Source organism: Populus euphratica, unplaced genomic scaffold, assembly GCF_000495115.2.
Source record: "Populus euphratica unplaced genomic scaffold, PopEup_1.0 scaffold197.1, whole genome shotgun sequence".
In the NCBI taxonomy this organism is placed as follows: domain Eukaryota; kingdom Viridiplantae; phylum Streptophyta; class Magnoliopsida; order Malpighiales; family Salicaceae; genus Populus; species Populus euphratica.
The window spans coordinates 34460-61977 of NW_011500022.1; the positions used below are offsets into that span (position 1 = coordinate 34460).

Here is a 27518-nt window from a genome sequence, read left to right on the forward strand (position 1 = left end):
AGCTTTGGCCTAGCTTTACATTGAACATGTCCTCAGGACATGATCCTGCTTTATAGGTGAGACATTTATATTCATATAGAAAGAGTGAAAGGAGAAATGATCATCAGCGCAGGACCAAGTTTCAGAAATGGACAAGAAGAGAAGCCTTGCAAAAAAAACCAGGGGAGACACAACAGGAGACACCATGGGAATCCCATGTTCTCAACATAATATAGGAACTGGATTGTTGGACATGGTTCGGATAAGAGTGAGGATTTTTTGTTCGGATGAGTTTCTATATATATATATATATATATATCAAATTAAAAGAATCAGAGTGAGGATTTTTTGTTCGGATGAGTTTTTATATATATATATATTAATTTGGAACCGGATCAAACATATAACCAATTCAAAACGACTGTTTTTTATTTGGTTTGTTTTCATTCCAAACCAGTAAAACTAAAATTACTGAATCTGATTTGTGCCCTAATTTTGTAGATAATAATGAATAAAAAAGATTAATAACTTACAAAAGCCAAATGGGATTTTTCACTACAATCAAAACACATCCACAACAAACATGCCAAATCATAAATTCTTGATGCAATAGTATAGTATAAATTTCAGATCTGAATTGGATCTGTAACAAAATTAACTCTACAAAAATCAGTTGGGTTTGACTAAACCAGCCAAATCAGGAATGGATAATTTAGATTTAGTTAGTCAACACCCAAAATGATTTGGATTGGAATAATGCCTAAGATAGGTTTGGAGTCACCGGTACTTTGACTCACCAATTACATTAATAATTTCTAGTTTATTGATTCGTGTTGAGTAGATAAAAACGTAGAAAAAATAATTTATGTGAATATAAATTATATATGTTATAAATAATAAATTTTAAATTATTATTTCAAAAAAATTTATTTTATATTGAAAATGTATTATTTTTTTTAAATTGAAATGTTTAAACCAAAAGGAATTTTTAGCCTATACTAAAAAAGCATATTTTTTTTTATAAATATAAAATACATTGAAGAATTAAAAGCTTCTTCTAATTTAAAAAAAAATAATAACCAACAAACAAAAGATAATAGACTCATGTGCGTAAGTTTAGACTGAGCTAGTGAAAATCCATTAATTCTTCTCCCATACACACGAGGCAACGACTATGCTATATATGCATTACCTTTTGTTTTCTCACATGCATGACATATAAAAAATATGTCCTTTAGCAATTTAGTGATCCTTTTACCTATTAATTGACTTATTCAATCTTTTTTTAAAAATTATAACCTTAAAAAAATCATCACATTCTAATTAAAATATAAACTCATAATTTATTTATTTTTTTAAAATAACATGTCAAACAATGCATTATTATTTAAAAAATAAAAAAAAACTAAAAAAAAAAGGAAAAGAATAAGGCTAGTCACCCTTGTTGCCTAAAAAAATCAAAATGTACTTTGCAAATAAATTTGAATGTGCCACCCATATTACTTTTATTTTGTATTTCAGTTCCCTGTCTTTCAATTCAACCCTCACGCATAAAAAATACTCAATTTGACTCTGATTTGAGTTCAATTGCATTAAAACAACATTCAAGGACCAAATGAGAAGTTTTCAAAAATCTTACTATTACAATAAAACAGCCATGCCTTTTATATTATATGCAATATTACAAACTAGCCCTAATAATTATGAAAAAACACCCGAGACCTGACATAAGAAACAACGGTGTCGTTTCATTACCTTCCTAAAACACTTCTAAAACCTCTGTGCACCGCTAGACCCCGAGATCTCTCCAAAGAACAGGAAAACATGGCTCTATGGAGCAGAGCTCGCACAGCTTCTTCTTCACTCTTCAACAGGGTCCTTCAACATCCCAACAACATCAACAGCAGCAGCAACATCACCAATACCACTGCTTTTCTCCGCCTTTTCTCCGCCAGTACTACTTTTTTTCTTTCTTTCACTCTCAGTTATTAAATCCCAGGTTTTCTCATATCAGATTCAGTTTCTTTATTAACTTCTTTTTTGTTAAAAATTCAATTGTTTTTCGGCTTGATTGATAAGAATGAAAAGTGGGTTTTGTTATATGTGGAGGGGGATGGGAAAAGGAGTAAACTTTGTGGTGTCAAAATGGTTGACATGTTGAGTCAAGGGCATAGAAAAAGATGAGGTTTTTGAGGTTTTGTATGCTGAGAAATTAATGAATCAAAATGGGAACTGAATTGATTTGCATCTAATTGGAGCTTTGGTAAATGCCAAAGGGGAAAATAGACAACACCCGTTCTGGTTAAGTCTTTATTAAGCTTATTGAAGAGAGTAGTTTGTTTTCTTTTCTTTTTAGTAGGTAGTTTTATGAGAAGGGAAATGGATGAGGGATTGAAAAAGAAGCAAACTTTGTGGTGTTATTATGGTGACTTAGCGAATTGAGGCATGGAAAAAGATGGGATTTTTTTTAGGATATTTGCTGTCTGGTTTATGAGAAATGGAAGAAGAGAAATGGGAATTGTAGAGTTTATAATTTTATTAAGCTTATTGAAGAGAGGGCTTTCTTTTTAATAGTTAGCTTTTGGATTTACAAAAATCTTAACATTAGTGCCAATTAAATGCCTTCTTGCTAATGTCCAGTTCAAGTTGAACTCAAAATACGTAACTAACATTATTTCAGTCAAAAGAGCAGATGGATGGAAAATTGTAAAAATTGAGATGACATTGTTAATTAGAAAAAGGTCTTTTTAAGAACGTATCAAGGAATAAAGGGAAGTGGAAAGTTTGAATCTTGTTGTTGATTTTTAGTTTTGCTACTTTTCAAAAAGAGGAAAAATTTAATAAGGCTGTCATGATGGATCAATATCTTTCTTTCTTATGATGTGTTATTATTAGCTTAAATGAGATCATTCCTTTTCTTTTCTTTTTTTGTTCTTACGATAGATGTAGCTGGGAATGCTAATTCACTGCGTGGGGACATGATGAAACAACTGCTGCATCTCGATATCAATTCGCAAATTGGAAGTTGCATGCCTCTTGGCGCTATGCGTATTGGAACGATAATACATAACATTGAGTTGAACCCTGGTCAAGGTGGGAAGATGGTTCGAGCTGCAGGTACTAGTGCAAAGATTCTGAAAGAGCCATCACCAACCATCACCGTGGTGCAGCTGCCTTCAGGTGTTGTGAAAAAGATTGATTCTCGGTGTCGGGCTACAATTGGCATGGTCTCAAACCCAAGCCACAAGGATCGAAAGCTTAGGAAGGCTGGACAGAGCAGGTGGTTGGGTCGAAGACCAACTGTTAGAGGAGTGGCAATGAATCCAGTAGATCATCCTCATGGTGGTGGTGAGGGTCGGAGCAAAAGTAGTGGGTCCTTGGGAAGGGTGTCACAAACACCATGGGGCAAGCCAACTAAAGGTGGGTACAAGACCGGTCCACTCAAGCGCAGAAAGTAGTTTTGCAGCTATCTTCTTTGTTTGGTTCATTTATTTTGGCATGCAGCTTTGAACTTTCAAATGCTGGTAGCTCTTGTGATTTCTCATCAAGAAAGTGTTTTAAGGCTAGAATTTTAATGTCCATCAAATTATTTACTGCCATAAATCTAGATTATCTTGTTCAGTATAGAAAACGGATGATAGAGAGTGCTTCATGCATGCAGCTGCAAATTTGTCCCTATTGTTTGCTGTTTGAACCTATCAATCTTGTGAGCTGTTTTCTATGGATACTAGATTCACTGTTCAAATTATGTCTCGGTCTTTGGGTAGTCCTTTAATTTGAGAAGAAATTTGAATTGTTCAGTAAGCGACTATGAGCATTGTTTGTTCCGTGTAAATAAAATGATTGCAGAAGATCTTTCGTCAGCTATGATAATTCAATCCCTTTTTTTTTATTTTAAGTTCGAAACTTTTCCTGTTTTGAGATATTTGACAAACTTCCTTGTTTTGATTTAATTTTGTTTTGAGATTTTTTTGATGCATGATTTGGATTATACAACAAATGATATTTTGGGAGTTCATCTTTTGTTAGAGATACTTGACTGTAAGATGGCAGTCTAAAAGTTGTATGGAAGTTGAATTGTCATGATGCGTGATGCCCTAGAGACTCGGTCCGGTCTCCATATCGATTAATGATCCTGATATTCAACCGTTAAGATAGAAATGCGAAAATAAATTGAGGTAAGTGCTAGATTCGAAACTCTGAGATGCAGCTAACAGCATGGGAGCTTTAGAAAACAGGAAAGCATTGCTCTCTGTTCTACTATCCATTCACAACCATATCATCATGGCCATCGTGTGCTTGTCTGACCCAAAAGTCTCTCAAGAGTTGAGCTCTGATGCCATTAGTCGATGAGTCATTAATCTCTTCAAATGTTTTAACAGTTCTTCATTATTGAGACTGATTGAAATCTCTTCAGCTGAACTTACATAATGTTTGTCGTATATTTCTGTCAATATGAACAAAATCAAACATGGACTTGGATATGATTCTACTTTTCTCACTGGTATCTTCATAAAAATCAAATGGAGAGGTTTGCACGGCGTGAATCATTCTTTACCATTCATTGTATGCAACTAGGCTTCATTCCTGTTGGGATTCTTCAGCAATGGATTCCTACTTTCATGCCTACTCCTTCCATGAATAATGCCAAGTAAGGTGGCATTAAAGCCTCCTATCTTTCAACTATAGTTATAAAATTCAACCGACAAATTAATCTAGTGACTGGTTGACCTGGAGCTTAGCTTGAATTGGATTTTACTTCAAATTATTATTTTTTATTATCTCTTTTGAAAAATCCACGAGTGAAGATCCACTTGGCTTTGTGACTTGAGGATTACAAATCGGCCAAGAGTGACTCGACAACTCTAACTCAGTGAACAATGTGCGTGTTATTTGTTAATTGATCAAAGTGAGAGAGAAATGATGCATAAGAGAGTTAGAGTAAGTGCTTCATTGTTTTGTTTTGCAATATATTATATATGAGGTCAGCAGTATTATTTTATATGCTTTAAAATTTTAGTTTAATTAGGGATTTAAAGTATAGTTTTTTAAAACGAAAAAACAAATAAAAAAATCAGATATTTCATGTTTTTTTTTTTTTTCAAAATGTTTTCTAAAGTTAATTTTTTTAAAAACTATCATAACTTAAGTTAACGTGTCATCTCGCATGTTAGCCTGCACAAATCCCAAACTTAAATCTTAAGTCGACCAGATCCAAATTAGGGTTTAGTAACAACGCTTTCTACTCCAACAAGTGGCCTTATTTTGAGAATCTAAGCCATTCCTTCCTAGAGTCCAAAACGCCATTGTCGATGGGTGATGTGACATAAAGTCACAAAAGCTTTTCGTACCGATTAGACTAGAACAGCTGAACACGGGAGTTGTACAACTAGGATGTCGGCAAGCATCAACCAATGCTCAAATTGCAATTTTATTAAATCTCTAATTGATTTGATGCAAGAACACTCAGGAAAAGGATTTCCAATTATTGTAAATCACAAATTATGAGACGTATTGCACTATGATGTTTTACCGAGTCCTGGCATTATAGAGAGATGGATAATCTTGTCTCGAGGACGAAAGGGACAGGCATTTAATATACTGTTTGAGGAGGTGAGTGCATATTGCCTCCTTCACATACGAGGCTTCTCCATGGTGTCGTGGCATGTCCATGAAGACTTTGCTGTCTATAAGCTTTCAACACTGCCTTGCGGTCTGTCTCACTGTATATGTCTTATCAGCCACTTGCCAGCTCGAATCTTCTCCTGCTTTAGCAACCATGGAGGTGTGAAACAAGACAGCGTGATAATTGGCCTTTACCCAAGATTCAAGGTGCCACTTATCATTAGTTTTCTGCTACTTTCTTACCGCTTATCGCATTTTATTCTTATTTAATTATATTAAATCTTATATCACACCACCTAGAATAGATTTTCTTGGAATTATTATCTTGGTTTCAAAGATGTTAGACTCGGTCCAAGAACAGAATAAAAAAAACATTTAATAACTATGAATTTTTTTTTTTATAATAAAAAAACTAATGATGACCAAGTCTTTTTAGTGAACTCATGGCGATAAGTTGAAAGACATCACTTCACTCTTTTGCCGCGTCCAACACGCCCAACTCATATACAGCCCACAGACAGGCGGTACCCATAACCACAATTCAGAAATATATATATATAGATATGGATACACGCACAGAGTATAAGTAACAGGTTTATCGTTCATTCTCAATCCACGAAATCCTCTCCCCCTCTCTTTCCCCTCCCATCTATCTCGGATCTCATTCTCTTTTCATCTTCCTCCAGCCCATCCTCCTTTCGCAGCAAGGTATCGAGAGTGTTTCCTCATCGCTCTCGATCCCTCAAGCAAGCATGGAAGGACTTGCGAACCAACTAAAGCGAGGAATCTCACGTCAGTTTTCGACAGGATCATTGAGAAAGTCACTTAGCAGGCAATTCTCACGACAATCTTCCCTCGATCCCAGGAGGAATAACTTGAGGTTTAGCTTTGGAAGACAGTCTTCTTTGGATCCAATACGGAGAAGTCCACTTCATGATCATGCACAGTTGAGTGTACCGGAGAATCTGGATTCCACAATGCAGTTGTTATTCATGGCGAGTAGAGGAGACGTTAAAGGAGTTGAAGATTTGTTGGATGAAGGTGTTGATGTTAATAGTATCGATTTGGATGGAAGAACTGCTCTGCATATTGCAGCTTGTGAAGGTCATGTTGAAGTTGTTAAGCTTCTTTTGAGTCGCAGGGCTAATATCGATGCTCGTGATCGATGGGGCAGTACGGTAATATATTAGTATTCTCTAATCAGTTTGCGCAAAAGATAGCTGGCCACCGTGCCGAATTGGCTTGGTATCCAAGCTAAAACAAACGGATAATGAGAAGTTACATTTTCATAGCCTCGCTCCAAGTGTTATATTACTTGGTTTTGTTATGTTTTAGTTTGTGAAATTGGGGTTTTTTTTTGTGTGCTGATAGGTGTGTGCCGATGCCAAGTATTATGGGAATGTTGAAGTTTTTAACATTTTGAAGGCAAGAGGAGCTAAAGCCCCGGTAAAAATGTCCAGATATTTCTTTGATTTTCCTAAATCTTCTGTTTATGTTTGAGATTTGGTGTTTACGTATATGGGATTATTTCAGAAAACCACCAGGAAGACACCTATGGCTGTGGCAAATCCTCGAGAAATTCCAGAGTATGAGCTTAACCCATTGGAACTTCAAGTTCGAAAAGCTGATGGCATTGCAAAGGCATGGTTCCACTCCCCTTCCATTTCAGTAATTTGTGCTTGTAATGACAACTTTTTTTTTGTCAACTGTTAGCTCTTAATGATGCTTGAAAAGAAATATTGTTTGGCTTATTGTAGTTTAGTTGGTAGTTGGTAGATGATCTTGTGGAAATCAAAGCTAGGTAAACCAACATAGAGTTTGATTGGCAGATCCTCTGTTCCTTAACAAAAGCAAATAAAGAGGTGTAACCTCAATAACATCAAGTTCTTAACTTATGTTGTTAACTATTTCCTGTGATGTTCTGCCATGATTATAAGTCTGTAACTTCTATAACAGGGAATGTATCAAGTTGCTAAATGGAATGGTACTAAGGTTGCCGTGAAGATACTTGAAAAGGAACGTTGTGCAGACCCTGAGAGCATGTAGGTGATCCCTTCCCTTTTTTTTTTTTTCCTGGTTTCGGAATCAAGTCTTGAATTTTGATTCATCTTGAATAACCATTCTTCCATGCTCACTCGTGATCTTAGTATGATACTAACAATTGCCGCTGGTATTTCGAGTTGGTTTTTAAAGAAACAGAGGTTCATGCATGTTTACTTGTGACTGATTAAACTGCCTGGTTAGATTGCCTTTGACTGACAAATGAATACATATGCTTGAGATAGAGCACGGGCAGTTCAGAATTTCATGTCATTTTACATAATTAAACTTGTTTTACGCTGCTTCAATTGCTTTGCACTCTGCTGATTGTGGCTAAGTAATTTGGGTTCTAAGACATGGAGGGTTTTTTACCCCTAATGTTTCTTTATCCCTTTTTGGCATTGAATGACAGAAATTCTTTCAAACATGAGCTAACCTTATTAGAAAAAGTTCGACATCCGAATTTGATTCAGTTTGTTGGAGCTGTGACCCAAAATTTTCCCTTGATGATTGTAGCAGAATATCATTCAAAAGTAAGCATACTTCTCCTCCTCCTCCTCCTCCTGTGTTCACAGATATATGTACATACTAAGGCTCAGTGCTTTCTTTCTGTAGTTTTAACTGTATTAATTCTATATTTCAGGGTGACCTAGCAAGTTATCTTCAGAAGAAAGGGCGGTTTTCCCCATCTAAAGCTTTGAGACTTGCTCTTGATATTGCTAGGCAAGTTTGAATTCTTGAATAAAAAAACTTTGCTTGTTCAATTACCGAATTCTGTATTTGTCCCTGAAATACACAGCACAGATCATGTCCACAAGTGCGGAGAGATTAGTTAAGAGTGCTTCCAGTAGATGATAGTCCTCTTTTACATTCCTCTAAAGAAGTCTCTTATCTTTTCCATTTTTAAGATGTGTTGGTTGGTGTTCTGTTATCAGGGGCATAAACTACCTACACGAATGTAAGCCATATCCGATCATCCATTGCGATTTAAAGCCAAGGTAAGACAACAAATGCAGAAGTTAAAGTGATGTGTAAATTGCAAGCTGTTTTGTGGTTCCTAAGATGTACTGTTCTGTAATATTGGAAATTTTGGTAAGGTGCCAGAAATATTTTGCTGGATGATGGTGGTCTATTGAAGGTAGCTGGATTTGGTTTGATACGGTTGTCAAACATTTCACCTGACAAAGCCAAAGTAGCTCCAGGGACTATTATTGACCATTCAAGTAAGTCTTTTTTACAATATTCAATGTTGTCTAGGGTGTTCTTGTAAGGATGAAACATCAAACATACTGAATATGCTCACAGCAGTAGTGGTTCCTAGCTGTTTTTTCCGCATACTTTCAAGAGTAGAACTCTCACCTATCTCATTATGCGTTGCGAACAGCAAGCAACTTTGAAGTTATTACTCTTGACTTGAATTTAAGTTATGGTGTTGCTTTGCAGATGTATACATGGCACCTGAGATTTATAAAGATGAAATATTTGATAGAAGCGTCGATGCATACTCTTTCGGAGTCCTTTTGTATGAGGTACTTTGCCATCTAATTTGGCAAGCTGGCTTTAGTTTCCTGTTTCCTTCACATGTATTACTGCTATTCCTTGCACAGTGGATGGGTTTAACTTGAGGATTTGAGCGCTGAGCAGGTCTTTTCCTGTATTTGTTTTTTTGTTTGAGCTTAGATGCTTGAGGGAGTGCAGCCTTTCCATCCCAAGTCTCCTGGAGAAGCCGTGAAATTGATGTGCTTAGAAAACCAGAGACCACCATTTAAGATCAAATCAAGAAGCTACCCTCCAGATTTAAGAGAGTAAGTCTGAATCCTGTCCTCAATTTTATTTTTGCAGATTGAATAGAAAGTTGTCCCACAACTAAGAATGAGTGGAAGAACCTCAAGGGAGTAGCCTAAAATTTTGTGGGAACCATCTTGATCTTCATGTAGGTTGATTGATGAATGTTGGCTTTCAGAACCTGGTGGTCAGACCAACCTTTTCTGAGATCATCACAAGACTGGACAAAATCTGTTCCAACTGTTCAAAACAAGGATGGTTGAAAGATACCTTTAAGCTTCCATGGTATGCATCTCTAGCCCTGCATCTCCGAAGCAGCAATTTATAGTCTCTCCATAGACCACTGTGTCATACCTCATCGTTCCCATTCAATGTTTGATATGATTATTGCTTACCGTGTGCAGGAAATGACACGAGGCCTTCAGATGCGTTCCGAAGAAGGAAAAACATGGTAGAAGACCGGAGATTATCGTCGAAGAAATCAAGAGTTTCGGAGCTTCATATCACACACTGATAGTCATACATTTTCTTTAATTAGAATGAATCTAGGAGACGAAGGCTTGGGGCTTGAAATGAAAATGAGTTGCTGCCCCTTGTTCTCATGCTTCTTTGGATGCATAATATGCGCTCCTCGCATGGCTTGAAATAGAAATTTTACTTCATATTTTTGGTCCACATAACTCAATGCTGTGATTTCTTTGCGCTGCTGTCAACAAATAATATGGATAGGATTAGAGAAAATGGAAAAAAAAAAAAAAACTCTTTTATATATAGAGGTTCATGATTAGATTTTACCGAGCCAATTCCTAGCTCGGTTTGACAATCCATGCTAGATCCTCTTCAATTTAGCAAGGAAAAAAAACAAAGAAACTTCCTGTCTTGTTGCTGAAGAGGACACTTCTACTGGAAAAATAAAAACCGGAAAAAACAAAGAATACAAAAAAGAAAAATAATAAAAAATAAAAAATCCGGCCTTTTTGTTCAAGATTACGTCTTTGACTGACAACTGTCACATCTTGACACCGAACAGCCAATCCTCGTACAAAATCCAGCGGCATAACCTGCCACCTCACTACACAACCATGCACCCTTACCTCACACTATAACTACACCCTCCCCTGTATCCCCCTCTAAAACCCTCCTCCTTGCTCCTCTCTTATTATTATTTTCTCAAAAAATTCTCTCTAGAAATGAGAAAATGGCTGCCAGAGCAATTCTCAGAAGGAATAAATTGGCTTCTTACTACTTCAATCCTTCGTCAACTCGTTCTCTTCAGAGTTTCCAGTCCATCGCCGATGCACTCCACTCTTCTGATTCCCGATGTTTTAGCTGTCCGGCGAGTTACCATTTTAGTTCCGACGATCGGTTGAGAGAAACAGTGAGAAAATCCGAATGTTTTGGACTTTCTGGTGTAAGAAATGTTGGGTATTGCTTTAATGGGAGTTTGGTAGGTCCGCGTTTTGTGGATGGGAGGTTTAGGTTGGGAGATGGAATTTTAGTTAGGAATGCGTCGACGGTGGCGGTCAAGAGGTTGCCGCCGGAGTATGACAGTGATGATGAGGAGGGTAAGGAAATGGTTGGTAAGAAGAGGAAAGAGGCGTCAGCGGATGAGTGTGATCAAGCGGTGGAGGGATTGAGTTCGGCGAAGGCGAAGGCGAAGGCGAAGAGGTTGAATGAATCTATGAAAGCTGAGAAGTCGGTTTTGCAGAGAACTTGGGCTGCTCTTCTTGGTCTTGGCCCGGCTTTACGAGCTGTAGCGTCGATGAGCAGGTTGAAAACTCGATGAAAAAGGTTTCCTTTTTTGTGTTGTGTTAATTGGTGTGTTTTGTTATGTGGACTGACATCTGTGTTTTTGTGGGTTTTTAGGGAGGATTGGGCGAAGAAACTTGTGCACTGGAAGCATGAAATTGTGTCGACATTGCAGCATTATTGGTTAGGGTTTAAGCTATTGTGGGCTGATGTGAGGATTAGTTCGAGATTGTTGTTAAAACTTGCTGGTGGGAAGAGTTTGTCGAGGAGGGAGAGGCAACAGTTGACGAGAACTACTGCAGATATTTTCAGATTAGTTCCATTTGCTGTTTTTATCATTGTTCCGTTCATGGAGTTTCTGTTACCGGTGTTTTTGAAGTTGTTCCCTAACATGTTGCCATCGACATTTCAAGACAAGATGAAAGAGCAGGTATGGATTTTGGTGGGCATTGCAATTTATAATTTATTTGTTGGTTAATGTTATGCTTCAGATCTTTACTGTGTCTCTAGTTTTATTGAAATGAGTACAGTGATGAAATTAGTTTATGTTAGAACAGACATGTTATGCTAATATGTATCCACAAATATTCACTTGTAATAGGGCTGCAAATACATTTTGTTCACTATGAGCAATGCTGAATTTAGCTTGTTATAGATATATGAAAACATATCGAAGCTTGATTTGAGACTTGTTTAGTGAATATCCAAGTTCAAACCATGCTGTGGTCAGTTGTTTTGGCCCTCAAACATTTTTGAGGATGGGCTTGGATTAAACTTGCTACCTGGCTTGTTTATAGTTGTTAGCTACTGATTGATATTGGTTGCATTCATATGAAATTTCAAATGAAAAAGAAAATAAGGATGCATGTTACTTTACCAAAGGATGCACGTTTTCTTTGCATTTTGTAAGCTTTCATGTATCCTAGTCGGATATTGAAAAAGTTTTCTATAGTTCTTTCTTCATATAATTACTTAGTTTAATAACAAGGGCAACCTCAAGCTCCTTCCCTTAACAAGCTGAAGCTAGGTTTGAGAGCTAGATTTTAGGTCTGTTTGAGTTTGAAATCAACAAGATTTAACCAACCAGGACTGAACACATCAATGCTTGGTTTGGTTGGACTGGTTTTCACCCCAATTCCATATGCATATGGAACTTTGCTTGTGTTCAGGGTTTTTCTTCATTTGTCCCCTTTAACCACACATGTTGCTCTCTTGTCAACTTAGGAAGCATTGAAAAGGAGGCTAAATGCAAGAATAGAATATGCCAAGTTTCTTCAGGATACAGTGAAAGAAATGGCTAAGGAAGTTCAGAACTCACGAAGTGGAGAAATTAAGAAAACTGCTGAAGATCTTGATGATTTTTTGAACAACGTAAGAAAATTAGCTTTAGCTTCTACTCCACAGGATAATTTGTTTACTTTTAAATTCTTTCTTTTTTTTGTTTTTAATTTATGTTCATGTTAATATTCACCACTATACACGCTGCAATAATTTTGCAGGTTAGGAGAGGCTCCATTGTTTCTAATGATGAAATTTTGGGCTTTGCTAAGCTTTTCAATGATGAATTAACTTTGGACAATATTAGCAGGTTGGTGTTTTTCTTAATGTCCTTTTTATTTTAATGCATCTTATTGATTTGCTTAATACATATATTATCTGCTTGCTGAGGAACATGCTTCTCCCTTTCCTGTATTTTCCTTCTTCCAGGCCTCGATTGGTCAATATGTGCAAATACATGGGAATCAGTCCTTTCGGAACAGATGCGTATTTGCGTTACATGCTCCGCAAAAGACTCCAGAGGTTAGCTGTTTGTATTTTGCTCTGAATGAATGGATGAGTGCCTGTTACCTCACTTAGGACCAAATAGATTGGGTTGGCCTGAGGGGAGACAGAATGAGAGTACGCTGGCTGTGCTAAAGTGGATTCTTATTTTAGCATGGATCATGGCATAGTAAAGTTTCTAGATACTGGTGGTTAACTAAATAGTTTATTGAGCTTTCTGTATCTGGAATTTGATAGTAAGAAAAATATTTGGTTGTTTTAAGTGATATGAAGAACTTAGTTGTGTTTGGTTAACCTCTCTGCTTCTGTTGATTTTCACTAAAGAGATTATCCTGTTGGTTCATCATACTATTCTGTTTCCAGGATTAAGAATGATGACATGTTAATTCAAGCAGAGGGTGTGGAGTCTCTTTCAGAGGCTGAACTTCGTGAAGATTGTAGGGAGAGAGGCATGCTTGGATTGCTCTCAGTTGAAGAAATGCGGCAACAGGTTTTTGTGTTTAACACCTTGTTTTTTCCATTTCATCATACAGTTTTTCAGGTTTTAAACGGATGTTGATGATTTCAAGAATATGTTTGTTTGCATATCTAAAATGGCATATATAAACTTTGGGTTGGTGTATGCTTATGTTGAATTATTAACAAACCTTTTCAGTTCTATAACTCCATTGTTTCAACCATTTTTTTCCTAAAAGGGGGTGGGGGTTTGAGTTCAAGGAAACTGTTTGCTCTTAGTTTTCATTGTAAATCATCCTTACTGGTATGTGATTGAATATTACAAATTGAATATCCATGTACTGGTATGTTAACTTCTTGACTTTTCCTTTCAGCTTCGTGATTGGTTGGATCTGTCTCTCAATCACTCTGTGCCATCTTCCCTTTTGATCCTTTCAAGGTGAATCCTCTCCTCTTACATTAATCCTGTTGTTTCCTCATCATTTTGTTCCACATGAAACCTTTTCTTCTCATGTATATTTTAGCCTGTTACCCCCTCTGAGTTTTACGGCCTGTGTAACACGTGCAGGGCCTTCACTGTATCTGGAAAAGTGAAACCTGAGGAAGCTGTTCGGGCAACACTATCTTCGTTACCTGATGAGGTTGTGGATACTGTTGGTGTTACTGCTTTACCATCTGAAGATTCTGTTTCAGAAAGAAGAAGGAAACTGGAATACCTTGAGATGCAGGAAGAAATGATCAAGGTTGAAAATTGGCTGCAGTTTACTTCATATAGTTAGCAGCATAAGAGCTTTTATTTCTTCATATTGATATTTCTTTTGAAGTGCCTAAGCTTTTTCTCAATTGATAACTTACAGGAGGAAGAAGAGGACGAGGAAGAAGAGCGTGCCAGAATGAAAGAGTCTAAAGTTAGTGAAGAGGATGTAGCTTTGAAAGAGATGACTCTGTCAACAACAAGAGAAGCAAAAGAACTGGCTAGAGCAAGTACATTGGAGAAACAAGAGCATCTCTGTGAACTTAGTCGTGCATTGGCTGTTTTAGCTTCAGCATCTGTAAGTATTGTCATGCTACTAAGTTTTAGTGGTCAAGGTTTTGCTATTTGTTTCTTTCCATCATAGTTTTGGTGATCTTCTCTGTAGTTTTTCAATTCTATATTCTACTATTCTTGCAGTCAGTAAGCAGAGAGCGTGAGGAGTTCCTGGGCCTTGTCAACAAGGAGGTAATATAAACCTTGAGTGTCTAATGTCTTATGGTTTTATTGATTTGCAATTTCTGGTATGTGTGTCTATTATTTTTCATCTATTTGCTTGAGAAATCAAGTGAACTGTGTGGTACATAGTCTTTCTTACCTATAGGTCATGGAAATGTGAGCTGGATTTGTAACAGCATGATCACTCAGCTCTTCTTTTGATCATTTTATGTTTTCAGATAGAACTTTATAATAGCATGGTAGAAAAAGAGGGAAATGATGGTGAAAAGGAGGCTGTTAAGGCATATAGAGCTGCTCGAGAGGAAACTGATCGAGCTTCTGAAGTGGATGAACGAGACGACGTTTCTTCTGCACTAATAGAAAGGGTAATGCTCTCAGATTATTTTACTAGTTGAGCTCAAATCTACATTTTGTAAAATCTTTCTAGCTGTTAACTGTTATGCTGCCTTTTGTTTTTAAGGTTGATGGCATGCTCCAAAATCTTGAGAAAGAAATTGATGATGTGGATGCCAAAATTGGTGATCGTTGGCGAATACTCGACAGGTGCAGCAATGTTTTGTTTTTAGTTATAATGCTCTATTTTTTTTTCCCTGTAGGTGCTTTGAATGCTTGCATTTTATTTTATGATAAAGTCTAAAAAACTTAATTATGTGTAATGGGCACAGTCTATAGAAGCCCCATCAATTCAAGGTCATTGAATGTAGTTCTAAATGAACTTAGCATTCACCATTCATGACTTCGTGAACCTGAAGTAGCCAAGAGGTAATCTGTTGAACTAGTATTAGGTGATAGACTGGGGTGGGCAGGTCATTGAAGGTAGTTCTAAATGAACTTAGCATTCACAATTCATGACTTCTTGCACCTGAAGTAGCCAAGAGGTAGTCTATTGAACTAGCATTAGGTGATAGGCTGGAGTGGGCTTAAGGAATGTCTCAGAAATGAGTGTTGTTGACTAGTATGCAGCAGAGGGATGCAAATACAGGGAATAAGATGGTTTATGAACTCCATCCGGTGATTGCACTCTCATCCAGTAATCTTACTTGTATGCAGGGATTATGATGGGAAAGTTACTCCTGAGGAGGTGGCAGCTGCTGCGATGTACTTGAAGGATACATTAGGCAAGGAAGGCATCCTAGAACTCATCAGCAATCTTTCCAAAGATAGAGGTCGGCTAGTCATTCTATTTTTTGTTTATGCTTTTATCATTTTGAATGTGTGTTTCAACATTCATCTCTTTCTTCTTATGAGAGGATTAATGCATTTGTTCTCTTGAGCTCAGCTCCTACATGCAAACTGGTTTTGGTTCTAAGAAGCCACATATTATTTTGCGTAATTATAAAAGACATCTTATCATTTTTCATCTTTTTACCATGCCACATGAAAAAATATTTCTTCACCGCTAAAGCAAACAAGTTATACCTCTTATTTACCAAGAACCTAGTCAACAGATAATTTTCTCAATCCAATTGGGTGTTTTGAGTTGCTTGTGGAAATCTATCAAGGTTCAGAAAATTAACATGATGCTTTTCTTCTACCTTGTACTTTTTCTCTGCTTCTTGTCATTTTGTTGAGCATTTGCCAAATTTAGTATTGTTTTCTTTTTTACCTTGTATAACTGATACCGAGATCATTTTCAATCGAACAGATGGAAAGATTCTTGTGGAAGACATTGTCAAATTAGGCAGTTGGACGGAAGATGCCAAAGCAACTGAAGAGAGGAAGATGTAAAAAAAATTTCCTTCAAATTCTTTCCTGCTAGCTGTTGTCAGGATAGTACCCTAGCTGACGAATAGTTTATTTAACGATAAAATGGCATGCCATCTAATGTGATAAGGACCCGTAGAAGAGTCTTTGAGCAATTTTTTTGACGTGGGGCTTATACCTGACCCATATCTGTTAGGGTCATATATATGCAAGTAACCTTGGTTTTACCAGCTCATTGATAAAGGTGGGCATGCTTGCTAGTGCTGTAAAAGTGAATTCTGATGAATATATAAATGATATAGGTACACAGTACAGAACAAGAAATCGATATACTGGGTGTGACAGTTATATCTCGTGCCTTTGGAAATAAAACGCTCTGTGCAAGTTTATTCTTCAGATTGAGAAATCATGCTTTTGCATATGGTGGATGTGTAATCAAGTATATGATTGAGGCAAACTACATCAACTAAATAAGATGCATATTCAAAGTTTTAAGGCCATGCATATGTAGGCTTTCACACTTTTGAATCTTTGGTTTCATGGAACTTCCTTGCAAGTTCTGCTGCAAATTCTGTAATATTCTTATCAGAGCTTCCGCCTTCATCGACTGCTGTTTTAGCTAGTTTCATCCATTTCTCAGAGTTCCTTCTTATCTTATTCCCTCTTTCACCTTCCATGACTTCCCTTATACACCCTTCTACCTCTTCTTTAGTGACAATCCCCTTTTCATTTTCCTTCACTCTAATGCCTGCATGCCAAACATCGGCAATGCACTTTGCATTTGTTGGTTGATCAGTCCAGTGTGGCATTGCCACCATCGGCACTCCTAAGCTCAATGCCTCGAGTTTTGAGTTCCACCCACAATGAGTCATGAAGCAACCAACAGACTTGTGAGCTAGAACCTCTAGCTGCGGGCTCCAGGTCACAAGCAGAGATTTCTTTGATGACTCCTCCACAAAGTTGCTAGGAAGTTTTTTCCTTTCCGATTCTCTGACTACCCACAAGAAGCAGCAGTCACTCCTCTTTAGCCCCCAAGCAATTTCTGCCATTTGCTCCTCTCCCAGTGCCGCCATGCTTCCAAATGACAAATAACCCACTGAGCCATTTTCCTTTGAATCTAGCCACTCATTGCAACCGTCCGGATTGGGTTTGAAGAGGCTGGGACCGTACTCTTTATCGTCCTCCAGCTGCTTGTCCAAGTAAAATGATGGAATCAATGGTCCTATTGGCTTTATTGACCTTTGGCTTGCCAACCAGTTTACTGCCTGATGAAAATCAACAAAATTTTGAGTGCCACAGAAGTAAAAGGAGCATACTTTGAAAATATGGTATCATCCATTGAACAAAGAACAAAGAACAAAGAACAAAGAATTTAAATAGGAATTTGAAGCATTGCTGCTCTCGTATATGTTGCTTTGCTTGTCAATCAGTTGTTGACTAGTTGCTTGTTTGATTGCACATTTGTTTGCTTTGTTAAAATTTATATATGTACTAAGATCAAGACATGCATTTCATATATAGAGGAAATCTTTAGAGGCACCTCTTCCTCCAGGGCGCTGAAAGTGTTGACAAAGACCCAATCAGCTTCCCTGAAATTCGAAAACTGACCGACCACATGGTTCAGTAGAAATGAATATTCTGATTCTGAATCCATACCTTGCACGAATGATGGTAGATCGGTAATCTCCAGTGGTGAAAGTGCTGGCAAACGTGAAAGTGTTACCAGCAACTTCTCTGGTGGAATCTTTAGCTGCATCTCATGAACGTTGTAGTAGACATTGTCAACAGCACATGATTGTGTGAAGAGCGAAGCCCCAGTGAGGCCAAGCTGCCTAGCTGTGTCTAGAAGCCAAGGCAAGTGGGAGTCATACAGAAGGCAATTTATTGGATGCCCAGAAGAATTGTTTAGTTCTGCAACGAGTTCTGGCAATTTTCGTGTCACCGCAGCTCGGAATTGTTTTGAGTAGTCATCTGAGGAAAGCTTGCCTTCATAACTAACAAAATCTACGGTCACAGCTTCGACGGAGCAAAGATTACAAACATGTATATTACACATTTATTTAAATTTACTATTGATACGAGTACTTGGGCTCAAAGTGAACAATATCATATCAATATAAAGATAGATGGTGTTTATAGTTGCTTACACATCATTGATAATTGGATGAGATTATTAAAAGACATTATATTTAATTGAGTCAAGGAACTCCTATATGAATCAAGAACGGAACAAAGATTACAAACATGTATATTACGCATTTATTTAAACTTGCTATTGATATAAGGACTTAGGTTTAAAGTGGACAATATCATATCAATATAGAGATAGGTAGTGTTCATAATCCTTACACATCATTGATAATTGGATGGGATTATTAAAAGACATTATATTTAATTGAGTTAAGGAACTCATGTAGGAATCAAGAATGGAACAAAGATTACAAACATATATATTACGCATTTATTTAAACTTGTTATTGATATAAGGACTTAGGTTCAAATTGGACAATATCATATCAATGTAAAGATAGGTAGTGTTCATAATCCTTACACATCATTGATAATTGAATGGGATTATTAAAAAACATTATATTTAATTGAGTCAAGGAACTCCTATATGAATCAAGAACGGAACAAAGATTACAAACATGTATATTACGCATTTATTTAAACTTGCTATTGATATGAAATTGAAGTCCTAGTATATATATTGAAAATAAAAATAAATATATTTAAATTAAAATAAAAAATAATACTTGCTTGTGGAAACACTCTAAAGTAATGAAATTACTTTTGATATTGTTAAGAATGAATCTTTTATTATTAAAATTTTATTACTCCTTACTTGTACAATTAAATTTTTTTAATATGCCTACCTAGATTCTATCACCGCCACTTTAATTTAAATGCATTTTTAAACAAAGTCTTTGAACTAAAAATTATATAACTCAAAAATAAATATATTTAATTGAGTCAAGGAACTCCTATATGAATCAAGAACGGAACAAAGATTACAAACATGTATATTACACATTTATTTAAACTTGCTATTGATATAAGGACTTAGGCTCAAAGTGAACAATATCATATCAATATAGAAATAGGTAGTATTCATAATCCTTACATATCGTTGATAATTGGATGGGATTATTAAAAAACATTATATTTAATTGAGTCAAGAAACTCCTGTAGGAATCAAGAATGGAACAAAGATTACAAACATATATATTACGCATTTATTTAAACTTGCTATTGATATGAAATTAAAGTCCTAGTATATATATTGACAATAAAAATAAATATATTTAAATTAAAATAAAAAATAATACTTGCTTGTGGAAACACTCTAAAGTAATGAAATTACTTTTGATATTGTTAAGAATGAATCTTTTATTATTAAAATTTTATTACTCCTTACTTGTACAATTAAATTTTTTTAATATGCCTACCTAGATTCTATCACCGCCACTTTAATTTAAATGCATTTTTAAACAAAGTCTTTGAACTAAAAATTATATAACTCAAATATCTCTCAACAAGATGAATCTAAACTCTAGATTTGAAAGAAAAATCAAAGCATATAAAAAGAAAAAAAAAACAATAAAATATGAGATGAGAAATAGTGCATTAAAATATGAAAAAATTGTTGAAAACTCTTCATTCACCTCCTTTTTATAGTTGATTTTGAAAGCTAAAAAATATTGAAGAATTAATCCTGGTAATAATCAAAATTAATTCCCACATTATCAACATTTGATTAACTATATACCGTAAATCAATAATTAAATCTTAATATAGTTGCCATAAATCTATATTTTTTAAGATAAAAAAATTGTTTAAATTTGTAATAAAAACTTTTGGAAGGGATTATCATTTATGAGTTGAACTAGACAAACAATGGGTTGGATAAATACTTCTTCCTGGACTAGACCTAGGTCCAAGTCCTAGTTTGCAAAAAAATAATATTTTTTTAATTTAAAATATTATTTTATAATAAATCTAAATCTAGGCCTGAATATGAGTTGGGCCACACTAGCACTTGTGTTTAACCCTAAAATTCATTGTCCTAATACCTCTTCCTTCTAAAACTTTGGGATCCCTTTAAGCTAAATTTTAACTTTTTAATTAACTATTTTATAAACATTGGGAAAACTTTGTTTTTTTTTTTATGTGAAATAAAATTCTTTAAAGAATTTTGAGTTTTACAAAACATGTAAATTAATAAATTATATATTGAAGATGAAATTCTAATAAAGTTTTAACCTAAAAAATTAATAGAATCTATTTTTAATTTGATACCCATTAAGCATGTGTTTTAAACAAATTCCCAACATTATTATCCCCACTTTTCACTTCTCATTTCCTCTATGATTATTTTTAATTAAGTACTAACATAATATACGTAGATTTCTACCAAGTACTAACATCTGGACTCAATCTTGACACCTAGCCTCTTACATATCTCTCGTCTGGCCCTCGAGTTCGCTTTATCAAATCACCTACTTCACCCAATCCATCTCATTCAACAAGATTGATAATATAAGCAGCTCATCTCATATGAAAATATTCTTCTTTGTAAAGGCTAGATCTCCAAGCAACACATTTATCTTTCACATAATCAACATGAATATGTTGGAATTTTTTTAGATTTTCCAGGAGCAAGCATGCAAGATATTAATGATGTAATTATCCTATTAAATTGTTATAAAAATACTTAAATGATGTTATCCTATAATAAAGTGACATTAAATTGTTTTTCAAGCTAATATGATTTAATTGATGTTATTAGGACTTTGATTTTTTTGGCTAATATTCTTTGGAGTTTTAGGCCGCTCATTCCTCTAGATATTGTTGTCTTCTACTATTTGCCGGGGCTGTGAAGTTTGTGTGACGGGACCTTGACAATGAAGAATTGTAGCTTGAAGTGTCCATCTTTTCTACCCCCATGTTTTCTCCTATTGGCCATCTGGTCTTCTATTGACTTGGAAAATTCAAAATGAAGAGTCCCTAGCACCGTCTTCTATTGACCTGAGAGTTTTTTATTAGGCCATTGATTTCGTTGGCTGGCTACTCTTTGGAGTTTGAGGCTGCTCGTTTTACTAGATATTGTCTTCTACTTATTGGCAGGACCCGGAAATTTGCGTGATGGGAACTTTACAAGAAAGAATGGTAGCTTAAATTGTACGGCTTCTCGACCCCCCTTTTTTCTCTTATTGGCCGGCTTGTTTTTTACTGTCTTCGAAAATAATTGCAAGGTTTTCGTTGGTCTCTTTTGGTTTGCATGCATTTAGAAAATATTGAATAATACTAAGAATTGTAGCTCGAAGTGTCCAGCTAATAATTGTCTTCTATTGACTTGGAAAATTCAGAATGAAGACTCCCTAGCTACCGTCTTCTATTGACTTGGTAATTAAGTAGACAGTGGTCCTTAATTATTTACCTTGATTCGTATGCAAAAATATCTAGTGAATCGAAGAGGACGGAATGCAAAAATTAGCTTAATTAGCAAGAAGCACTAATCTCTTCTCTATGTTAATTTTTTCTTAATTAGCTTGACTCTGCAACAACTGAGAGCCATATGGCGCTGGCTTCCCCTTTCTTTGGTGGGAACTCTCCATGTAATTTCCTAATGCAATGAGAGAGGTAATAGAATCAAAGAGGAGAGAAATATAAGAGAAAGTGTGCTACTACATACAGCAAGCAGTAGCTGTTATTGCAGCAATGCAAAGAAAAAAAAGAAATGAGATTGAGAATTGCAAGAGTGAATGATTCCTCCTTCTCTATTGTTGTAAATCTTGTTTTTTTTTTATATAATAAAATAGCTTCTTCTGTGGATGTAGGTGGTTTGTCGAACCACATTAAATATTTTGTTAGTGTACTTGACTTTTTATGAATAAATATCAGAATATTACCGGTTGGAATCCCTTGCATTAAGTCCCGATCACCAGCCCCTTTTGATTGATTCGTCAAGGAGAGAATTGGGTGATGTGTAGGAAAATAACATGTGATTTTCATCCGCGGGTGATCACTTAAAAGCTGTGATCGGGGCAAAACATGGGCAAAAAGTCGGTCCTTCCATGTATGTTTGCGAACCTAGATTAATTTTATGCAGATTTGGAGGCAAAACGGACGTCGTGTTCTTTTGATGTTCAAGCCGTGTTCTTCTCCAATAAAGATTATCATAAAATTTATTTGGGTGCGGTGTGTAATTAAAAGTAACCAGAGGCATTGTCTTTTTTATTTTGAGGGAATGCGCATTCCCAAACACACCGCACCCACCCGTACGTGTAGGTCCAATTTACCCATTACCCATTATGCATGTCAAATGAGTATTAAGGTAGGTATGGGAGACAGAGAATACCCACCCGTACGTAGATATGACTCTTACGCAATCCTAGCTCCTACCATTAAATACCTCCCCACATTGCATCATTACACGATTTATTCTATCGTTAACCAGCTCTAACCGACTCTTAACAACTTCTAGCACGTGTCCAACCATCTTCCAGCTGCTCTTAATCTGCACTAACAGTGACCATAACAGCTGTAACAATACTCCCTGATCAGTATAATAGATTGGAAGCATGGGTCTCTTGCAATAATCGTCAAAAGGTGATTTCTAATCATCCTAATTTTGATCTCTTCCGGTCTTATTAGACAAAACAATTTATTCATAGATATAAATCTCTAGAGATGAAAGCGCTGTCACTTTGGCCATTTCCATGGTTTCATCTGCATATCTTGTGCAGATTCTATGTTCTTAGATATATTATAACAGAGAGATTGTCGATAACAGCAATCATATTCTTATCTCCTGTATCATATCTTCCATAGATCTTAAATAATTGATGAGAAAGCGACATGCTCCACAATCACTGTCACTAGTCAGCTGGCCCTCCAACTTGTTGTGTAAACCACTTTGCCTTTTCTTCATATATAGACAGACATGCATCAACTTGTTGGGGGATTAAAAAAAATTCTTCCTTGACTCTTTCAATGGATTGAAGTGCTTTGCTGACAGTTTCACCATCCACCTGCACTTCTGTTTCTTCGTAGACCTGCGAAGTCAAGATTCCGGAAGATCAATATCATCAACAGTTGCTAATTAATTTGGTTGAATAAAGAAATATCTGTTAGGCTGATTTACTTCCATATTAATTGTTGTTGGATTCTTTATCTGAATTTTAGAGTGGTTCTAACTTCTTAATCTGAATTGATGGAAACAATTTGATTTCGTAATTATTGTTAATACATTGGATATGTAATTACCAGTGTATTTATATACCCAAACCAAACCCTTCAACTCCATAACATTTGACAAAAATAAAAATAAAAAAACATTAATTCTCTGTGAATTACAAAGAAGTATAATTTCTGTAAGCAAACAATCATAGTTTATCTTTGACATTTCAAGCCACATGCAGAACTTGTTTAAGTTGTTATCAATCATGGGCCCTACAATTATTTTCATCAGTCTATTATTTGTTGTTGTTTTTCTTCAAGCTTGTGGAACGGGGTGTTCCTCCAACTTGTAGTTTAAGCTACCATGCTTTTTTCTGCATAGACTTGGGAAGTCATTTGTTCGAACAATTGATTTTCCGACAAGTCCCTTAATCTCATCATCCACTAGCACTTGTTTTTCTTCTTCGTAGATTCCCAATTATCCACTTCATCAATCTCTATCCCGTCAAAATGAATTTGGGGCAAGAAAACAATATCATTCAACAAATTAGAAAGTGTAAATTGTAAAACCCAACCAATAAAATGGCAGTATTTCTTCTCCCAGCTCCCTGGATATGGAAGGTTATTCGTATCTTATGCTTGAAAAATATTCATTTTGTTTTATTATACATAAGTATCAATTTTTTTTATTTATTACTATAGTTTTTACTTGTTTTGAAAAAAAAGTTAATAAAACCTAAGTATTCATTCTTTTATATTAGAAAAAAAAAAGTTTCATCCGTAATAAAACAAGTTGAATAGATAAATTAATAATTTTTTATATGTATTTATTGATATAAATAATTCTTAATTTATTTAATTAAATACATATTTAGATGAGTTGATTTGTGAGATTATAAACGTTTACAAGGACATATGAATCCTCAAGTTATTTTTTTTTAACATAATAGAAAAAAGAACAATATTATACTTGCTACATAAAAATATTATTTCTTTTCAATCTTTGTATAATATTTTTTTAAAAAAATGAAAAAATTACAAAAAAAATTGTAATATTTCAAGTATAAAGAATAAAAAATAATATTTTTTTCCAAAAACATTTAAAGGAAAAAAAATTACAAATGATTGAAGATAAAAACAAAAGAAAAATAGTGACAAATAAGCCAAGTATAAAGTGATAAATATGCCAAGTATAAAGAAAAAATACAAAAAAAATTGTTTTTCTGAAAAAAAAATTTTTTGTCATCACTACACAGTACCTGCTGCAACAAAAAAATTATAATTATATCATTTACACAGTAATTTACCATTTCCTTTTTAAATGTATAATTTTTCTTTCATACTGAAAAGATTAAAAATAATATAAAGCCTGCATATTTGTTCCTTGTTCTTACTTGACGACCACTACCTTGACTTTGTAAATGCGGGAAAGTCACGATAAAAGCTGCCTTAACCTTCTTTGGTGGGAACCCTTCATGTAATTTTAAATATACCTATTAATCATGTTTTTTTAACAAATTCCCAACATTATTATCCCCGCTTTTCACTTCTCATTTTCTTTTTGATTATTTTTAATTAACTATTCACATAATATACATAGATTTCTACCAAATACTAACATCTAGAATCAATTTTAACACCTAACCTCTTACATATCTTGCGTCTGGCTCTCGAGTTCGCTTTATCAAATCACCTACTTCACCCAATCCATCTTATTCAACAAGATTGATAATATAAGCAGCTCATCTCAAATGAAAATATTCTTCTTTGTAAAGGCTAGATCTCCAAGCAACACATTTATCTTTCACATAATCAACATGAATATGTTGGAATTTTTTTAGATTTTCCAGGAGCAAGCATGCAAGATATTAATGATGTAATTATCCTATTAAATTGTTATAAAAATACTTAAATGATGCTATCCTATTATAAAGGGACATTAAATTGTTTTTCTAGCTAATATGCTTTAATTGATGTTATCAGGACTTCGATTTTGTTTTTCCGCTCATTCCTCTAGATATTATTGTCTTCTACTTATTGCCGGGGATGTGAAGTTAGCGTGATGGGGCCTTGACATATATATATTCTTCTTTTCTTTTCTTTTCTACACGATTAATTAAGTTCATTACATTGGGGCTTTTTGTAATTTTCAAAACTTTCCTCCCTTTTCCCACGTCGCCGATTTATTCTTTTTTTATTTTTTATGCCCTTCCATTTCTGACAGAAATTTGGAAGATTCAATTCCCTCTTAAGGTTTTTTTTTAAAAAAAAAAAAACAAAAAGGAAAAAACATCATTTTTATCAGTTCAGAATTACATCCAAATCTATATATTTAATCAATTAAGTCCTAATTATTTCTCAAATATGCTCTTTTGTCAATCTCCTTTAGTAGTTCAAGTTTGATTTGCATATTTTAAACCCTAAAACAGTATCGACTTGAAAACAATTTAATGTAAAGGTCAGTGTAATAAGCATATTCATGCTCTAAAAAGTAGAGAACTCGATAAAAAAAAAACATCAAGTGATTCGAAGAGTACGGAATGCAAAATTCTTCTTAATTAACAGGAAGCACTAATTTCTTCTGTGTTTTAGGCCGCATGCCTCCCCATGTTATTTTTTACTTAATTAGCAACTGAGAGCCGTATTGCTGGCTTCTCCTTTCTTAAATATTTAATCAATTAATTATATGTAATATTTATTTTTTTATATTTTAAAAAAATATTTCATATATTCATAAATAATATTAATTGTAAATTCTTGTAAAAGGTAGAATGAAATTTAAAACAAGTTTTAAATCTTATTTTGTAACATAGTATAAAAATAGGACAACATTGTAATTACTGCAGTAAAACATTATTATTTTTATTATTGGTATAATATTTTTTTCAAAATAAAATGTAAAGGAAAAACTAAAAAAAATTACAAATTAAATAATAAAGATAAAAAAAATGTTTATAAATAAATAGCCCAAGTTTAAAGTGATAAATATGCCAAGTATAAAGAGAGGAAAAATCTAAGAAAAATATATGTCTAAAAAACCCAAATATATATATATATATATATGAAATATTCATTTGCACTTGGTGCTTTATTTGTATGCATAATGTATTTCTGTATTGACTCTTTGATGCTTTTCATAGTCAGCACAAATAGGATTAAATTTTTAATTAAATAAATCTTTTAGCTCTTATTATGGCTGTGAACTGCAAAGTTTGTCTTGTTTGTCAACAGTTTATTTTCAAATAGGTTGAGAGTTTGAAAGCTTGTTTTTTTGGAAGTGTTTTATATTAGCTTTTCTTTTATTGAATTTGCATCTATTTTAGCTTTTCACGAGTACTTTCCCCAATGCAAACATTAAAATAATAAAAAAAAAATTAATTTATTTTTCATTTAAAAACACCACAAATTAACACTTCCTCAAATCATATAATAAACCAAAAAAATCTCAAAATCATCTAAATAAATGAAAATTAATAAAATTAAAATTCTTTAAAAGAAGCCTGATCTCCTTTCTCAAAGATGTTTAAAGAAAACAATCACCACTATTAAATTTTTATCATTAAATGAAATACTAAAAACGACAAGTATCATCTCTAAAAAGTGGCTCCAACAACTAAATTCTTTCTAATAACTAATAAATAAATAAAATAAATTTTTGGATTAAAATAAAAATTGTCATGAATTTAGTGTGAGGCAAGTAATTATTTTTCAATTTGGTCCATGGACTTTAATTTATTGCAATGTTTCCTTAAACCAGCCCTAAACTATAATATTTATTCAATTAAGCCCCTGATTTCATTAATTAATTAAATCAAAGTTTAATTAAGTCCCCAAACTTATTAATTCTTTTATTAAGCTCCTGATTTTCATAATTTAACTAATTCAAAGTTTAGTTAAGTCCCCAAACTTACCAATTTTTAAAATGTTTTTGTCCAAGTTGACTCCCAAATTTAATAATTCTATTCTCAAACTTTCAATTTGTGTTGCCTCAACCCAATTCTCAAAT

At 34.5% G+C, this 27518-nt stretch overlaps 3 protein-coding genes across 5 annotated transcripts; 2 read left to right on the forward strand and 1 right to left on the reverse strand.

Annotated features, from left to right (window-relative positions):
- The first annotated feature begins 6132 nt into the window (after nt 1-6132).
- Nucleotides 6133-10129, forward strand: LOC105141929 (serine/threonine-protein kinase HT1-like). 3 transcript variants are annotated; one of them, XM_011049325.1, is made up of 12 exons: nt 6133-6782; nt 6976-7050; nt 7138-7245; nt 7561-7646; nt 8057-8177; nt 8288-8367; nt 8580-8642; nt 8749-8867; nt 9088-9173; nt 9325-9449; nt 9608-9714; nt 9871-10129. In XM_011049325.1, the coding sequence occupies exons 1-11, from the start codon at nt 6357-6359 to the stop codon at nt 9690-9692; spliced, it is 1374 nt and encodes a 457-aa protein (XP_011047627.1). In that variant the 5' UTR covers nt 6133-6356; the 3' UTR covers nt 9693-9714; nt 9871-10129. The 3 variants fall into 3 exon arrangements, 2 of the variants coding, with proteins under 2 accessions (XP_011047627.1, XP_011047626.1); XM_011049324.1 differs by having other exon boundaries at nt 6136-6782; nt 9834-10129; XR_845479.1 differs by having other exon boundaries at nt 6137-6782; nt 9582-9714; nt 9834-10129.
- Nucleotides 10130-10221: 92 nt separating this feature from the next.
- LOC105141932 (LETM1 and EF-hand domain-containing protein 1, mitochondrial-like) lies at nt 10222-16726 on the forward strand. Its single transcript, XM_011049329.1, has 14 exons — nt 10222-11199; nt 11296-11608; nt 12403-12549; nt 12678-12766; nt 12886-12978; nt 13324-13450; nt 13791-13855; nt 13985-14159; nt 14274-14468; nt 14588-14635; nt 14845-14991; nt 15087-15169; nt 15677-15792; nt 16272-16726. The coding sequence occupies exons 1-14, from the start codon at nt 10628-10630 to the stop codon at nt 16352-16354; spliced, it is 2253 nt and encodes a 750-aa protein (XP_011047631.1). The 5' UTR covers nt 10222-10627; the 3' UTR covers nt 16355-16726.
- On the reverse strand, nt 16690-18405 carry LOC105141931 (UDP-glycosyltransferase 74E2-like). The gene is made up of 2 exons (XM_011049328.1): nt 17871-18405; nt 16690-17595 (listed from the first exon to the last, which is right to left on the reverse strand). The coding sequence occupies exons 1-2, from the start codon at nt 18384-18386 to the stop codon at nt 16846-16848; spliced, it is 1266 nt and encodes a 421-aa protein (XP_011047630.1). The 5' UTR covers nt 18387-18405; the 3' UTR covers nt 16690-16845.
- Nucleotides 18406-27518: the final 9113 nt, after the last annotated feature.